General features: G+C 40.3%; 1 protein-coding gene across 2 annotated transcripts; it reads right to left on the bottom strand.

The window, feature by feature from the left end:
- On the bottom strand, window positions 1-18,160 carry bs (serum response factor blistered). 2 transcript variants are annotated; one of them, XM_069110268.1, is made up of 5 exons: window positions 17,526-18,160; window positions 14,539-14,790; window positions 4,465-4,570; window positions 2,184-2,288; window positions 1-1,968 (listed from the first exon to the last, which is right to left on the bottom strand). In XM_069110268.1, the coding sequence occupies exons 1-5, from the start codon at window positions 18,000-18,002 to the stop codon at window positions 1,772-1,774; spliced, it is 1,137 nt and encodes a 378-aa protein (XP_068966369.1). In that variant the 5' UTR covers window positions 18,003-18,160; the 3' UTR covers window positions 1-1,771. The 2 variants fall into 2 exon arrangements, with proteins under 2 accessions (XP_068966369.1, XP_068966370.1); XM_069110269.1 differs by lacking the exons at window positions 1-1,968; window positions 2,184-2,288 and adding an exon at window positions 3,324-4,373.
- Between the last annotated feature and the right edge of the window lie 143 nt (window positions 18,161-18,303).

Genomic DNA, 18,303 nt, shown 5'->3' with positions numbered 1-18,303 from the left:
TTTTCGCGTGTTATCTATCACAAGCTGATAGTTTATTTCCATATCGTGTAAAATAGAGATTACTGTGTGAGTAAAAATACTGTTGAATCAATTTGGCTGATAATGATGCGTGCTTATCACTATTTTACGGTTAATGATTAAACATTATGATCGTATAAACGAACGGTTACGATTGCCAACATTATCACTGACCAATTGAACGGTTCCGTTAATTAACCCGATCTCGAGACACTATTATCGCCTTTTACATTCTGTGACTGATTCACGAGGAATTTGTGTAATTTCTATGTTTCAGTAACACCGCGAACACGTCGTTGTTTCTCGAGGAATCATCATCCGGGTAAGCTAATAAATAATACAATTCGAATAAACCAAAAAGGTCTTTGGTTAATCGCACTTCCGTGTTAGAAAATATATCGAATATTTTCTTCTCTATAGCTCAAAAAAACGATAACGCTAGCTTATAGATTATTTTTAGAAGCACCCTGTACGATTGAGAAGTCATCATCGCCACACGATTCATCGATCTTCGATATCTCTCTTTAGTTATCTCCCTTTTCTCTCAAATAATTCGCGAACAACCATATGAACTTGCGTTTCCTAGGATGAGAATTGCGAACGAATCGCCGCAGTCGAATGGTGTACCGCTTCGAGCTATAAACCTGTAAGTTCTGTAATCGTTTCGTGATGATTTACGTTGGAAAAGAAGAAAACGTTAAAAATTACAAGCTTCAAATTGTTGATATATATACAATTATAGTACATAACACACGTGATACATAAAATGTATCGCTAAAATTTCGATATTTTATTATTACTTGCTCATTTCTCTATTATTATCAAATTACTGCACTCGAATGCGTCTCATTCGACTCACCAATTCCACGAATCTTCAAATATCCCTATATAACGTTTAACGTTGAAAAAATATCGAATTCCTTTCCTCTCTGTTAAGTAATTTACGAAACGTTAAATAATAACTCGAAAGGCAGTGAATTCTACGAAGACAGTGTAAACAATTAATTCGTGGCACGGTTATTGGGTAAAACCTTCGACTAGTATTGCACGAATATCGATTAAACGCCGGCTAACAAAGTCCAGTATCAATAAAAATTATACCAATGCGCATTGATAATTTCATACCACAACCAATCGTCGGTCAATGCTAATTTACGCACATAGTATCGTACGCAAAGATCCATCGAAATTTGCCACCCTTACTCTCGACGTATTCATCGTTGCAATTTGATTCGTTCTCTGGTTTTATACAATCCTCTATAAAATACAACACAGTACCGATAATTTGGCAAAATTTCATCAAACGAATATCCTCGACCAATGACAAGCACCTCCGCGTTGCAACGCGTTACCGTCGCGACCAGCTAGATCGCGAGCGCAAAGGAGATCTCGACAAAATCCAGCATCTTGCAAAATACAAATCAGTCGATCGTACACGATAAGCAGCAAATTCTATCCGTATGTATCGATAGCATTGCAGAGAACGCGTCCATTTCGATCGTCGGATCAATTCGGCTCGGACGTACGATCGAAACAGGTCATCCCGTCGCGTCGCTGAAGAGAAAATGTTCCGCGCGAGATTTCCGAGTTTCTGTATGCGTCACGGTTCGCTCCGACCTTCTTTGGTGAACCGAAACGATCGTTGGAAAAAAGATGGCCCGTCCAATCTCGTCGGGTCAAGCCTTTTGTTGCATCGTCGAGCGACAAGCTTCGGGGAGGGTTTTTTCTTAATCGAGGCTCGATCCGCGATATATCACTCACGATCTTTGCTCAGGTCCGATGGTAGCTCGCAGCTGGACGTGGCCGATGTCGTTGGTGATCGCGGCGACGGCGACAGATTCATCCTGGATGTAACCGGAAGCGACAAGCCGGCGGCACTCATCGCGACGTTCAGCGGTATCGTGATGAACGGCTGATTATTCTGCGTCGAGTTAACCGGGGCTACCGTGCCTGCGAAACAATGCCAAAAAACCTCTACTTGGGGAAACAGGAAGAAGGACGGGCACGCGTTTCGCGTCGGGTAAACGTCTGTAGCAAGAGCAAGGTGCCGGTATCCATCTGGGTTTTCGTTTCATTTCGTAACGCTCGGCTATCGGAAGGATGGCTGGATGTGTGTGTTTTTTGGGGGGAGAGATCGATTCCAGGGGATGATCATGGTTTCTCACCTCCTTCTTGAGAGATTTGCACTGGCTGGCCGTTTTGCCCGATACCGAGTAGAACCCCCGGAGTCGGCGAGTAAATTACTGTCTGTGGCATCTGGTACATTATACCTGCACAGAATCACGGCCGTTTTCATGAGAAATGACATGATGATCGATTAGTCATTTTATGGTGAATAAATGTTTATCGATAACGATGTGATTCAACCCTTATTGTAGACAATCTAGATTCCACGGTTATTTAACGCGTTTACAAGTAAGCTTGAAGCTTCAATATTTAAAACTTTCTTGTAAATTTCGACGTGAAAATATTTAAAGAACGAAAGATGAAAACTCTGTTAAGAGAAATATAGAAACAGGCATCCGATTGGCCGCAATAGGGTTGATATTGGACTTAATGGGTGGACGAGTGGTTAGAATTAGTAAATGGACGTTTTTAAATGTACAGTTAACGATTTTTGGCGTCACATACTTTTTTTTACTAAAGTTTATGAAGAGGAAGAGAACGGAGCGAGGCGGTATAACGGATTTACTCATAACCGTCTGCTTTTTGGGTTTCTTTCACTACTTAAATCGATCGGTCGTAGGTCGAAAACACCGCTAAAAATATATATTTACGTAATCGACGTGATACGAAGGATGATATAAAGCAATGACATAATCATTAATATGACATAAAACAGAGATGCACACAAAACGTTATTAGATTTTTAGAAATGTAGATTAACAAACTTTTATATTCAGCATCTGTCTCTTCCGTATTTTACAATTACTCGTTTGAAAATCTTCAGATATCTTGTAAAAACACCACTTATATTGAAATAAACTATAAAGTCGACGTACCATGTATCAAGAAAACTAATACAAGAACTGTTTCAGAGGAAATTCGATAAAACATTAACAGAGAGTAATGTTTACTCTGAAATAGTAAAATTGTGTAATTGGACCTGGTTCTTCTTATCTATTCAAATATCTACGCTTTATTATACAGTAATCATTCTTATTTCATATATCGATAGATAAATATATTATAATTTTTACCTACTTTAACGAAAATTATCTTCTGTTGATGTTCCATCGAAATCTATCTTTATCCTCTATTTTCGATCAACTAATCGGTCGATAATCTTATCCAAAGTAAATTTAGCAAAATCGTCAGAACGGTGAAGAAGCAAATGAAAATCATAAAGGAGAAAGAAGTTCGAAGGGACGATCGAGTTTCGATCGGAGGGTAAAAGATCGGCGGGACGCGGATCGTGCCGGTCGGAGATATGAACGCGTGGCGAGTTATCAAAATTCCGGCGGGGAGACTGTTTGTGCCGCGGGGAACAATGGAAAGGCGAAAAAAAACGTACGTCATGCGATCGGTAAGTCGGATGGCATCCACTCCATATATTAGCATCGATATTTATGTGTACACCTGCATCGGAGCGCGGCTTTCGACCGGATCTTACTTCCCAGTTAGGCAGCGCGTCGTTGTCTTAGTTTGGTCATCGCGGCCCGTACAACTCCTTATGTACTCCCCTACACGGATAACCTCGTCATCGCTCGCACACTTTTCGCATTTTAAGTGTCCTCTTTCCTTTATCTTCTCCCTCTCTTTTCCCCTCTTTTCTCGCTCGCTCACACGCGATCGCGCGCGCGTACGCATCATATACGTTTTACCTCTTCTGTGATACCATTCTCTCGTTCTCCGACGTTTCTCTCCTCTCCTCTCCGCCAAACTCTCCTCTCCTGCTCTCTCTCTTCGTTCTATCCGTATCTATCCCTTTCTCTGTCTACCGACCTACCTGACTGATTGGATTGTACACGTTTGCCTTTGCTCGACTACCTACGGCCTGGCTCTAACGATTTTCCACGCCACGGCTTTTACCGCTTGCTACTTAGTCCGCGACTCGCGACTCCTGCTACGCCCACGGGGAAATTCGTTAATTACTCGCCACGTATGCGCAGCTGTACGATTGTCTTTCGTACTCGGCGTGGCACGGGCCGAGAATCGCGGAACGGACAGGTGAAATTGTTCTAGCACGACGGAAGGGAGGAAACCACGCTTGGGAAGCGTCCACGTTCGACTAGACAGCCACTACTTGGATGGAAAAGTTGGCGAGGATACTCCACGTACGGAACTTTTGTCGTTAATAAATCCTTTATTTGAGAGCATACATGGTGTTCTGTGTAAATTGTCTTTAGTTCCTTCTGAAAATGTACGACGAGAAAAGTTTCATTCGCTTGGGATGGAAATACGCAGGATGTTTCTAGGTAGATAGTTTTTGGTATGTACGTTTACCTGAGTGATTTTTTGAGAGATCCTTTGACACAGGAGAGTCGCCATCGCTGGTGTCTCCGTCGCTTTCGTTCGCGCAAACGTCCGATCTAGGTGAAGTGCCGTCTTCCTGGAACAATGAAACGAAATTTGTTGGTACGAATGGTGTACGCATATTGTTCGTATTTGAAATAAAAACGTTGTTTACGAGTCCTGAAGATAATTCTGGTTAATTCGTACGAAGATAAAATCGATGAGAGAATAACAAATAGGAAGAGAAAAAAAAACAGAAGCCAGCGTGAATCAGATTTTAATTTTGTTTGCATACATTAAAGTTCTCAAGAACGTGTCGCCCTGCTACAAAATTTATGAATCATCGTTACAAGGCTCTTGCCTCGTTCTACAAACCACTACTCCTAGAATTCTGCCTACAATTCATATGCCTAACATAGGAAGTACCTGCAATTAACCGACGCAAATTAATTAAAAAACCCGACATTCTCCTCTTTGCCCAACGTTCGAAACTTCTATTACAGTAAACGAACGAAAATCAAAGTTGAACTATCGTCAGAATCGATCGTTTCATCGACCGGTACCGGGCAAAGCTTCACGACGTTGTCGTGAAAACGATATCACGATGACGTACGATCTGTATCAGGTCTGTAAATTCCGGATGCCTAACGAGCGATGCGGCGACAAGCAGAAAACAAGCCAGAAGAGAGGAGAAGCATCGCGGCTCGATTCGTAGCCTGTAAATCGTAGATAACGCCTCTGTAATAATATCGGCGAGCCAATCAAACGGGCAACTAACCAATCAATCAAGTGGAGCCTACCAAGCAACTAAGCAACCAACGAAACAACCAACGAACCAACTTACCTACCTACCTACCTAGCAGGGAGAGATGCGCGAGCTTGTTCGCGCGCCTTATATGGCCATCCGCGCGGCCTCAACTCGTACCGCGCTTCCACGGCAGATTCTCACAAATTTACGCAGGACTACGGTTTCCCCGGGTGACTTTCTCTCCCCCGGTCATACCGCCACCACCGACGGATAGCTTTTTTTCCCTAGGCTTAACCGTTTGTGCGCTGAACCTGTGCGTTTTATACATGCATTTCGATTCGTTCGTTAGGACGCATGTGTGTATACACGTGTCGACCGACGGTCGCGTTCGAGAGAAAGCAAATCGACCAGTCGAGAGTAAGGAACCGATGCTCTTCGAGAGAATTAGGAAATGCCTGTCTTTCGACTGCCAAGGAAGCACCGATTTGGCGAACTATTCCGTTCGTGGTTGCTTGTTTCGTTGTGGAAGATAGTTTCAACGATTTCGTATTATAGTAGAATTCTATTCAGAATCTTGGTTCCTGGACTACCGAATCCTCGTTCATACGAATCTCTATACTTTAGTTTGTGAATTACCGTCCTCCTCAATCCGATTGAATCTGCTTAGTTTGGTTCATGAACTTTTCCGAGTTACGTGCATTTATTTGAGAACATGAATTCTTATTATTATTAATGTCGGAAGTTAGAAGAAATCTCAGGCAATGGGAAGCATCGATGAATTCCATGTTTTTCGCCTGAGCTCGGACAAATCGGGTTTTACCGTAGCGATAGGAATAGAAGTTTTTATTAACGGTTTCGTCACGATGTCGTTGATCAGCTGTATTTCTTTTTGGTTAATCTTAAGTCAGTAGTAAATTTGTACTACGGTAGAATGTACTACATGAAACGATTTAGTGATACTGATTTTAAGTACGAATTTGCCATGGATGTTCGTGTAGTTTGGATGATTTAAAATGTCGAAAATAATTCGAGTTAATTGAAGTACTGTACTTTCGAATCGGTAACTGATCGAGCAACTCGATCACGTCCGTTGTTTTCTAGAAGAAAACTGATATACCAAAGAAATAGATGTTTCCCAGAAACGTATACGGTCAAAAAAATGAAACGTCCTTTAGCCTCGGAAAAATAAGGAGCAAGGAAAGGGATCTCGAGTGCGCTGTAAGGGTTCAACATTCCAAAAATAGTTGAAACCGAGTCAATTAATTAGACTGCTCCACTTTCCAACCAGTCATTCACCAAAGACTTCAATTATGTCTGCGGTGAGATATATCATTTATCACTTACGAGTAGCAAAATCGAAGCTCAAAAAGCGTCTTTAAAAAATAACAAACTTTATCTTCAAAAGCCACTTATTAATAAAAAAAAAAACAAAGCATATTTACAATTTAATATGAACGTACGTATAAAATTCGAAAAGTAGTCTAAATTACTCGAATCATCGATCGAACAGCTCGCAATTGTCCTTTCGATCGACGTCGAAGCTAAAACACTGACGCAAAAATTCGAGAGTCATATCACATTCCATGCATGAAACACGGAAGCTAAGAGAGTGTCTCAACTTCCGTGAAGCGTCAAATCGTTCTTAAGTCGTAAGCTCGGAAGGCTGGTGGCCGTGGTTTCGTGACGGTTCGTGGAGGATTTCCAAAAGTGCCGGGAGGGCTGGTTTCGCGACCCTCGTCCGCGTGCAGCAGGCGTTGTGTCGACGATCACTTCCGAGTCGTATTTGTACCCCCCATTACCACGGGTGTGTATAGAAGGCGCGACAAAAACCGGCATTCCTGATTCTTAAGTTGGACTCTATATAAGTATCTGCCATCGCGAACATTGCCTGTATATGGCGACAACCAGGCTTTGACAAAGGTGACCGTATATGGTATTCTGCTTCCACCTTCCATACCTTCTCTCTCTTTTTCTCCCTCTTTCTTGCTCTCTCCCTCTCTTCCCCCGCCTTCTTTCTCTTTTCCCTTCCATCCGATTACTCCCCACCTGTTTCTGCCCTTCTCTTTTTCGCCCTGCCAGCCACCAGGAGAGCCGCCTGTTGTCTTCGTCGTTTCCTCGTGGCCGCGATCCACCAGGGTGCCCTCTTAGCGAAATGCATCATAATCGTTAAGTCGTTAGATCGTAAATCGTGGCTTCAAACCCCTGCCGTAAACGTGCCCCGTATCAAACCACCGTCAAGGGAGAGAGCTTTTCAACGTTTCTTTTTCTTTTCTTTTTTTCTTTTTCATTGTTATTACGGTGGACAAAGTTTCGATCCGGTTTCTTTTACGTACTAATGGGGTGTTTAACGCATCCTAGGTTTTTGCGTCTCTTTTTATTTATTAGCTTAGCGTTTATTCGCGCAGGCTTGCAGAAATATCGTCTTCAACTCTTTCAGACTTGTTACATTCAAGATCCAAGATGTTTTCTTTTTTCTTAATCCTTATATGGAAATTTTTGGGTGGAAGATTGTTTCAAGTCCGAGAAAGGGATGTGAAAGATGAAAGAGAATTTCATCTTTCACCTTAAGAGAATTAATTTGTGTTTTCTTTATTTTTCTTTTGAAACTACGTTGGGACATTTGTGTCTGAAAGAGTCAAACATTAAAGCAATGTATAGGAAAGTTCAGGAGATACGATTTTTAAAAAGAATCGTTAAATTTGAATAATCCGTGCGTATCGAGAAGCAGACCTACCTTGTGAGTTATGTTGAAGGGATGATTGGCAAAATGGAATACTGTTGATCGGTGTCTTATTCTCAAGCGGATCGGAATATTCTTTCTTTACAATAATGATCGCAACGTAGATAGAATTATTATTTAATCTTGTATAATTTAACGCATCTCGTTCGTTCTAATTCTTAACATAACTGTTTTTCCTCTCCATTATCTATCGCATCAAGGGCTGATTATTGTTCTTCGATAATTACATATACGAAATTTTACGTTAATTCTTTAAAAGAGAGAAAATAAAAATCGTCTTAAAGAGTAACAGGAGTTTTATCGCGTTAATAATTATTCTTCATCCGTTTACGAATGATACCGCTGTTCTCTACGTTATTTACAAAACAAAAGTGAAATGGTTTTTCAAACTACATAAGACAACAAGTACCATTAAGTTAAATGTAGCAACTCGTTTAGGCTAATCGCGAGAATTATATTCACGCACAGACGAAAAGTAAAAAAGCGTCGATACGATCTCGTCGATAAAGCAACAACAAAATCCAATATAAAATTAATATAAAGAAACACATTTTTAAAATGTCTCATTTTTTCATTCTTTGTTTAAATAACAATACCGCTAATCGCAAGAAATCAAGTTAAAAGTGGTTCGATCGTGTTAATACCCCTCTTTGATCGAGGCTAGTTTCTTTAATCATCTCGACGCAACTAGTTTAACGTTTCACGCGAAACTATTACCTAATCGTACAGAAATTCCTTTCTTTCGTTTTGTACGTTTCTTCATCGTCTTCGTGATCGTTATCAACGTGGTGATCCGCGCGGCAAACAGGATGTAAAATAAAAGGTACGAATTATGTATCAAATGGTCGATCGAACGGTATCTTCGCTAAAACAGGCGGGTTTTTTTTTATACCTACCTGTTCGCAAACGACTGGCACCTTGTGCCAATAATTGTTGGCATTCGTGTGTATATCGGTTAAATGTATCGTTTGACGAAACGACGACCAACACTGTCATGGGACCGTATTATTAAGCGAAACAATATAATACGTACGTGTAATATAAATATTATCACAGTATTTTACAGTACACTATTTACACATGTGATACATAAAAACTAAGGCACGCCAGCCGTACATTTCGTGATTACCGTGTTGCGTTCAGGATTATCGTATAATCGTAAAGTTAATTATATTATTTGTACTTTGTGCGTCGACGGGAGAGACCACGGATAAATTACATTTCTATTCGGATTTGCGATTTTTCTTTCTTTTTTTCTTCTTCTTTTTTTTTCTTTTCTTTTTTCTCATCCATATTTTTTTCTTCTCACGTTTAATCTCCCTTACTTTTGCGCCTGCACGTAATGCTCTCGTGTGCTTATTCGTTTTCTTTCGCGTTTTCACCTTCCTTTCTTCCGACGTATAAACGTTTATCTATTTTACCTATCTACCCTCTATATTTATATATTTTTATATATATTTATATGTATCTGTTCTTCTTTTTTTTTCCAAAAATATTTTAAGCGATACAAAAAAAAAAAAAAAAAAGGAGAGAAGAAGAGAAAACAACACACCACACGTACACACACACGTAAACATGCATATTGTGTGAAGAGGGAGGAGAATCGAGGTTTTCTCTACTTGTGGAAGAAACTTAAGGGAAAGGGAAACGGAAGAGGGGGGAAATGGAGAACAGGCGGGGCTCGCCTGGGAATTTAAATTAACAAGGTATTTTAAATACTAGCTACTTAATCTACGAAAGAGAAAAAAAAAACAAACAAATACTACACATGCCACTTTCAGTACAAACACATTACGGAACAATGTACGATGCACACAACAATATCTATATATATATATATATATATGTATATATATAGATATATATATACATGTATGTATGATGTATATATATATATATATATATTCAATGCGCAACAATGCCAAGCGTGCACCGCCGGGTCTACTGGCTCGGACTCGCACCCACGTACTACGATTTCTCGTTTCTTCGTTGGCTTTTTTTGCGTTTCGTCCCGGGGAACGAAAGGCGAAACGTCTCGACCCGAACGACATGAGTATTTGAAAAAAATAATGGATGCCTCGATAAGGATATTTGATGGGAGGGGGGAAAAAAAGGGAACGCTCGGACGATTCGATTTTTCCTTTGATTCCGGCCTCGCCAAATCCCACCAACTACTAGGTACGATGTTTGTTACAATATAAAAGTACGATCGAGCGATTTGGAACTGAAGGGAGCCAGCGAAACGCTAATTGGGAATCGTACTTTCTACGATCGTTTTTCTACGCCGGTAAAATGGATACCACTGCTCGAAACAATTAAGAGAATACGGCCATTCTCGGTTATGCGTTCGAATAAATCGAATGTCGAGGATGAAATAACGATACTCGTAATCATTGTTAAACTCATTCTCCGAGTTTTGCAACGTTTGACTCCCTTTGCGAGAGGATTGTGATCCGGATGGACGATTCTTCAATTACTTTGGAGCAGATCGTTAAATACTATCGACATCGTTAAATACTATCACGCAGTTAAATACGAATGATCGAAATTTATTTTTCGATTGTCAAATCACGGTTCGCCTCAGTTCCATTTGATTCTCGTTGCTCGGCAACGATCGATCAACTTACAACGTATATACAGATCTTTAAATAAATAAGAGAGATTCTATCGTTGTAAAAGATATAAATACGATCAAAATAGAAAGAAGAGAAGATGATATATATATATATATATATATATATATACGTATATATATATATATAATACACGGCTCCTCGAGTAATTCATCACATGAGTTACTATCCTAAGTGCACGATTAAGAACTGCCTCTCCATTCTCGTTTTGATAAACGAAAATTTCCATCGATACGTGTCTTTCTATGAGTTTCGTTCGTTTCGCAAAGAAATACGATTCGAAGGAACCACGTATCGTAGAAAAAAGTCTTTGGACTTTGATTAACGTATAGATCCAGCCATTAAAATTGTCTATTTTCTGAATTTCCTAATGTCTTACTCTTTAATCTTGTTTTCGTATCACGAGCACCATAAAAAAGAAAAACGAAAATGATTGTAGCTAAAATTTTCATCCGTTTCTAGCATTTCGAACGTCTCTATCGAGATCGTTGTCTTTTTATGAATCGGTCTTTAAATTGTGAAACAAGCGAAATTATCAAATTCACGCAAATTACAAAATATCTTACTCGATACTTAATTATTAAAATTATAGAGCGAACTTTTGCTCTATGGATATTATAACGGATATTTCTATAAAACTATGTATCAATTAACGTATTTATAAAAATCGTAAATTCCATGATTTCAATTGTTTCTTTAAACTCGAACTGTCGAGAGCAAGAGGACGGTCGATTTCGGATCGTCGGAAAAATTCATCGATCATCTTCGTCGTTGTTCACTCGGGTAGATTAAAACAACGTGGACGTAAATCTCGTATACATTTACAGTACGCGTCGACTGGACTAGATTTATACGTTGGAAACGGAACACCGTACGTTTTCTTGCGCTCCGATCGGTTTTCATTGAAAACACCATCACACGCCTCGGTTAACGACAAGCGTCGCTCGATCACGATTGATTTCCAAGAATATGTCGCGTCGATCAATCGCGGGACTCATAACAAAACCGACTCTTGTAAAATCTTTCAATCTTTTAGACAACAATGTATTTCTAGTAACCAGCTACGTTCACATTATGATGGAATCGATGTTATAAAAAATGATCTAAAAAGTGATCGTGACTTGTCATCGAATGAAAATTAACCGGTTCTATAAAAACTTTTATCGCACAGTCCACAACGTTATAATTTTATTAAATATCATCAGCGAGTATTACTGGTAGGCTCATAGAATAATTTATATAGCAAAAGTGAAATGTATCGACCAGAAATTACAAATGTTAAACTATTCTTTTGCTTTCCTGGAGAGAGCTAAACGCGTGGACAAGGGTTGTTTTTATTACGAGCCCTTAAATTTGTTAAACTTGAAGAAAGCACTGCTCCCTGAGCCTATCAATATAACATGTTTATTATACCTTGAAACAACGAATAATAATCGAACGGTAATAGTTCTTAATGTATTAAGTACCGAAAAGCTGCTATTTTAAGTACTGTTCGACCCTATCCTGAGGATGACAGGTGTCCTTAGAAGCCTTCTACTTGCGATACCGAGTCGAAAGAAGAGTTAATTGCCTGAAACTCTTCCCAGCGAGCCAGCCGTGGCAAAACATCGTTCTGATTGTCGTTAACAACTGTACTAGGATCTCGAAGCGCGCGCGCGAGCGCACGTTACCATAAGTAGTCTCGATTTTACCTCGTCGACTGATTTGGTTAAATCTTTTTAGTGCACCTGGCACGCAATTATGCGAGCTATTTTCTCGCTGTTAGCGTTCTACTCGGTCGTTTCATAAGCCTTCGCATTGACGTATCACGAGAAGCGGATTTGTCGAGAGATTTATCGATAAATTAATTCAGAAACGATAGGAAATTATGCAAATATATTTATAATAAACTGGCATATCGAATGCACGGAAAATCGATGATTTCATTGATATAAAGATTTATTTGAATTGGAAAAGAGAAAGATTTATGAAACGACCTGATACAGGCGTTTAATTTCGTTTCAAGTTTTTGCCATGAAAATAGTTAATAACTTGTAATCGATATTAAATTATATAGAAAACTATTTCATATAGAAGATTGAATACGTTAAACACGATCATAACATTGAGTCAACTTTTCTAATTATTAGTCCGGCTACGATCTTCAAAGTTTTTAAGTTTCGAATTTCAATAAACTTTTATAAATAAAAACGTTCTTAAAGGGAATCTTCGTATAAAATTAAAACAAGTGTCATCGCGTAAATATCAATAAACATTCTTTCATATTTTTCTCAAACTTAAACAATTTTTAAAGATAGGAAAATACTATCGATGATCCAAATGACGTAGCAGGGTTTTAATCAAACGAAACTTCACTTCCTTGAGATTTACGTCAAATTAAGCGTGAACGTGCCGGGTGTTCGGCATATTAATCTCTAGGATCGTAACTAACGTCATTCGCGCTTCGTACGAGATGCTACTCTCCTCCCTACACGCACACACACACGAAAAGAAAATAACCGTACTTTCATTGACACCGGATGTGATGCGCCTCATCGAGAATTTCGATATTCATCGTCCGGAAAAGAAAGTCGGATGTCGTCCGGAACTTCCTTCGTCACGCTGATTCGTTATTCAGCTTGCAAACGACGTACGATTTTACGTCCATCGAACGACGCGTTCTCGATATAACGAAGCATAACACAACATAATAAATCCACCGTAACGATAATACGTCTATTCTTTAAAACGCCTCGAAAACGATCAAAGCACCGTGGAAAGAAAAGTTTAACGCGTTCCCGCGCACCTAACTTGAACGCGATGCACTCGCACCATGGACGGAATTGCACCGACGCCGAGGCGTCTGTTCGAGGAGCCCTTTGCCGCCGTGAAAAGTAACTAGGAAACAGAAGAGAAGCTTCAAGAAACCTAGCAAGCATTTCTACAGGCTCGAAGCACGGATCGTTGAAAGAAAGACCACAACCTGGTTTTATTCTTCACCGATCCTGCTTCTTGCTAATGAAATCGCTAGAACGATTAAGTGCCCCCATGGAATCCAGTTGAGCTGTATAACGAAACCATTCGAGCCTATATACAGAAAACACAATAATCTTCGTGTTGTTCAAACCTACTGTCGTTCAACCAATTTACATCCATCTGCAAAATCAACGTATCTACTCCAACATCGAGTAAATCTCGTAGCGCGTATCGCGCGAACACGGAGCGGCCGTTCGAAGTCGACAATTGTCACAGTCAATCGACGACAGACGTCGTGCGCGATAAGCGTACGCGGATAATTGCGGTTACGCCGGTGGTTCGTGTCGGCGACGGTAGTCTTCTAACTCCGCGGACACCGACTCTTATCGAGCATCTCCTCTCTATATCCACGGACGCGTTCAACCTCACGTTCTTTTCTCCCTGTACCTCTTCCCTGTCTCGATATTCCGTAGTCATTGATCATGGAAGATCATACGCGAATCGAACACGGTAGCCAGCGATGGATACAACGGATGCAACTGACGACGTGACGAATGCAACTGGCGATGTAACAGATGCGAGTGTGCGATGCATCGGACACGGACAGCTGGTAAGAGTCGGAGGACAAGCGATAGTTTCAAGTACTAACTAGGGTAGTACTACCGTTGGGGATGCGAATGCGACATGTGAGGATGGTAGGCGGCGTGATGGGGTGGCAGAGGCGACGGACAGGACTGTTGATAGGGACCACCGGCTAACATGGGCCCAGGACTGGAACAGGGTACCAGGTGCGAGCTCGGCGAGGCCGCGTGTGCATGCGCAATCAAGTGCGCGTGCTGCGCGTGCGAGGGTGGCGCGTGCTGCGAACCCGGCGGCGGTGGCGGCGGCGGGGGTGGCGGATGGCCAGGAGGCCCTCCGGTCGGTCCGCCACCAGGATAACCGCCGTGCAGCGAGCCACCGTGCGGCGAGCCATACACCAGTTGCCTTACTTTCTGCTCGTCGTCGGCTATGTTGTAGGTCAGTTCGGTCTCCTCGAACCCGGTCGCGGACATCCTCTGGTCGCCGGAGGAACCGGAGGCGGGAGGGTCCGGGCTGTTCAGACAGGTCTGGATCAACGCCTTCCCGGCCTCGCTCGTTATCATCGGCTGCAGCTTTCGTGTCGCGAACGTGTACACATGCCCGGTCTCGCTGGCTACCAGCAACATCACCTGTGTACCTGTCAGTGTCGACAGCTCGTACGCCTGCAACCAGAGATAACGATTAATTAGGGATGTCCCGGGCTCCTTCTTCGGATCGTATTAACGACGCTTTGCTCCAGATTTTTCCTTCTTTTTGCACTTTTATCCTCCGTCTTTTCGGACTTTGGTTTTTGTCTTTTTTCATTGATCGAATACTGGTTTTAGCCGTTTTTAAGCGAGATGGATTTTAATCGAAGAAAAGTTTTTTCAGGAAATTGAAGAACGATGGAAGGGTATAACAGTGGGACACTTGTGTTTCCTGTTCGATGGAACTACAAGTTTGAAGATCGAATGTATCGTAAATTTAACTCGCTGCATTGCAAATTCATATCGTAATTAATTAAGATAGTATCTGCTTAAAGAATCAAAGTACGGATGTAAGTAAAGTAGCAAACTTAGATTCTCGAGTAACGAAAGCAATGTTTTCCATTCGACTCTTAAACGATCAACGTATATTACAAATACTTGCTACTCAGCGATCTTTATAGAGCGGTGTTATGCAAATTATCACCGCCTGCATAATCATTAATATACAATTCTCTTAAATAATTAAACGAACACACACGAATAAAAAACGATATGCGCACTCAGCGCTTTATGTTCGAGAGATTATACCTTGTAATGACATAATAATTATCAAGGTTTACCGAAGCGTTTACTAGCGTGATGCGGATGGAATTCTTTCTTTTTGTAGTGAAAACTGACAGCCCGCTATTGTATATTTAAGTTGAATCTAAATTATAAAAATTCAGCCTACTAACAAGAAACCTACCGGTCGAGGGGGAACAACGCAACCATACCATAAAAATGAATAAACATAGTGGAACGTTATGAAATCGTTGTCTTTAACTTAGATCAGAATGTCGCTGCGTGTTTACGCTCAACGAAAGTATTTTGTTTACTTAACGTTTGTAATTTATATATTCTTTCAAACCGAACCTATCTGTCGATTTTCATATGTGTAACGCAAAATTCTATATTTTTTATCTAGAATACTATGATAATGCGATTAGGTGATTAATTTGCAGCTTGCAAGATCCAGAAATTTACAATTTTTCTATTTATTTTGCGATTTATTTTTCGATTACTTTCTGTATATTAATGATTGATAAATCATTTTAAAAAATGTAAATATTATCATTATAATGTAAGTATCGTACAGATAAAAAATACATACATTAAAAACTTAAGAAGAATATTTGATTCAGCGCGTTAAAATTTTATATTTTAGCGTTTTAAGAACTGTTAGAAATTGGGAACTTTTTTTTAGCAATACGTAATTCTTTTAACACTGACTACGAATTTAGCCTAATATTTAAATTCGTACTTTCTCTTACATAATGCCCCTGTTTATTTTAAGTTTAACGTAAGTTTCCAGTTTTCCAATAATGTTATAAAGCAGTTATGTCAGTTTCGTGTCAAAACATAGCTAATTATAGAGATCCGTCTTTAGAAAAGGGGAACAATCTATCTTTGGTTTTCTATATTTGTATGAAAGATGCAATTTGCCTTAGGTTCTTCTACGGATTTAGCTACTCCGCCGTTTGGATCAGATAAACAACTGTAACATGATTAAATTAATGTTAAATTAAAAAAGTCTGACTTAAAAAACAATTAGATTATTTTCAGATTATTTACTCGAGGAACACGTTGTTAATAAAAAGTTTATAATTATAGTGAGCGATAAAAGGTAAACAAAAATGGATACATCATTTTCGAGAAATTAAAATAATGCGCTTTTTAGACGAAAGATTAAGTTTGACGTGACAAGACGTAAAAGCAATTTTTACGATATTTTGTAGTGGCTACAACGCGTTCGTTACCTGAAATATAAAATACAACGTTAATGTCAATATAGATGCGTAACCGTTTACAGAATAGATTCTGTTGTGTACGAAGCTTTAACAAAAAGAAAAAAGCACACATAAATTTTCTGACGTGTAACTTAATCGTGTAATTTATAACTTTAAACGTATATTTATTTACTGATTATCGTTAAACGACCTCGCTAACTATTTTTATGTAAATTGTATATAATTAAGATTAGAGAACTAAGAAATATGTACGGTCGATTCGTAAAAAGTCATATAACAAGTGCTCATCGCAGAATCATATCATAAAATCACGACTAATGTACTATAGCTTTCTTGGGCGTATTTTGATACTAAACTACCAAAGCTGTCAAGATGATCATTTAGTAATCTTTCGTAGTAATTTCATAGATTACAACGCTGCATTTCTAGGGATTTTTTAATGATTTTTGTAATGCATTATGTATTTTTTCATATACCATATGACTTTCTTATTTTACCATTTTCATCTTTCTGATAAAAATTATGTACTTTTGTAGTCAGTAGGTCTAATGGTAATCCAAAATACACGATTAAGTTACTGGCGTACAAATATATACGACAGCGAAAGCACAGTTGTCACTCATAAATCGCGCGCTCGCTAAACTCATCGGCTTACGTTTGATTTGCGCAATACGCGCAACCACACAACCATAATACACTATTTACATTTGCTATTTGTGTCATGTACTTTCTTATCTCTAATCTCTCGTCAATTTTGAATGCACTTAAACACCATGTTTGATATAGGATTCAATGATCACACGAAAAGAAACGATCGATCGTGACGATCGATCATCGATACCCGACGGATTCAACACACTGTTTTTGCGACAACCGTTTTAATTAACGAGAGAAATAAGGTCGACAGGTTTGTCGGATACGAACCTTCTTCATGATTCCGGTTTTCCTCTTCGAGAAGGTGGTATACCTCCGTAGTTTATTGTCGATGTACTCCATTTTAATCTTGACCCGTCCTTTGGTCTTCTTACCGTTCGAGGGGGGTGACTTTTTCGGCTGGCCCAAACTTGTAAATGACTCCTCGAGATTATCGGGGACACAGTCTGTGGACATTGACATGGCCTGCTGTTGCGAAAGTGCCTGCCGTGCGTTACTGTCATCGTAACAGACGTCCGAAGTGGTCCTCTTGATACCCCTCTGTACAGATCCCACGCCGGCATTCGGTGCGCCTGCAGCAGCCGCCGCTGCCATCATGGTGGCGCCACCGCGGCTTATTTGAGAAGTTGTAAGTTGGGAGGTGGACGGTCGGCCGTACATTTCCGAGCCAGCGTCGCTGCCTATCATCCCCATGCTGTAGCCAAGACTTGCGTACCGACTATCTCTTCCGCCGCTAGGGTTGTCCATTACGGACTCGCGCACATTTATTCCCTTTCCCTCGGCCCTTCTCCGCCACGGAATCGCGAAAACTCGGCGCAATGTTTCCCACGTGATCAACCATCTAGAGGAACACGGGACAACAACGCGCACTGTACGAGCGCTCCCCGCGAACTGAATGCGCGCAGAGTATCGTAACTTGACCTACGTGCTAGCGCGGTGCCTTCGTGCGTTCCTGCGCAGCTGCTACCCCCACCACGCGCCACGCACGCGATAAAAAACTAGTCCACTCGATCGAGATAGAGTCACCTGGAAGAAGATCTTTAAAAAT

The sequence above is a fragment of the Bombus flavifrons genome, chromosome 3 (assembly GCF_040668555.2).
Source record: "Bombus flavifrons isolate JBK064 chromosome 3, iyBomFlav1_principal, whole genome shotgun sequence".
In the NCBI taxonomy this organism is placed as follows: Eukaryota; Metazoa; Arthropoda; class Insecta; order Hymenoptera; family Apidae; genus Bombus; species Bombus flavifrons.
This window is presented reverse-complemented; position numbering and strand designations above follow the sequence as displayed.

Bases quoted from the DNA above. Each gene is read 5' to 3' on its own strand.
- bs (XM_069110268.1), bottom strand. From the start codon at position 18,002: ATGGACAACCCTAGCGGCGGAAGAGATAGTCGGTACGCAAGTCTTGGC. The intron at 14,791-17,525 runs GTTCGTATCCGA...CTCTGGTTGCAG, and splicing joins AAACCGGAATCATGAAGAAG to GCGTACGAGCTGTCGACACT. The intron at 1,969-2,183 runs GTGAGAAACCAT...ATTGTTTCGCAG, and splicing joins GCAAATCTCTCAAGAAGGAG to GCACGGTAGCCCCGGTTAAC.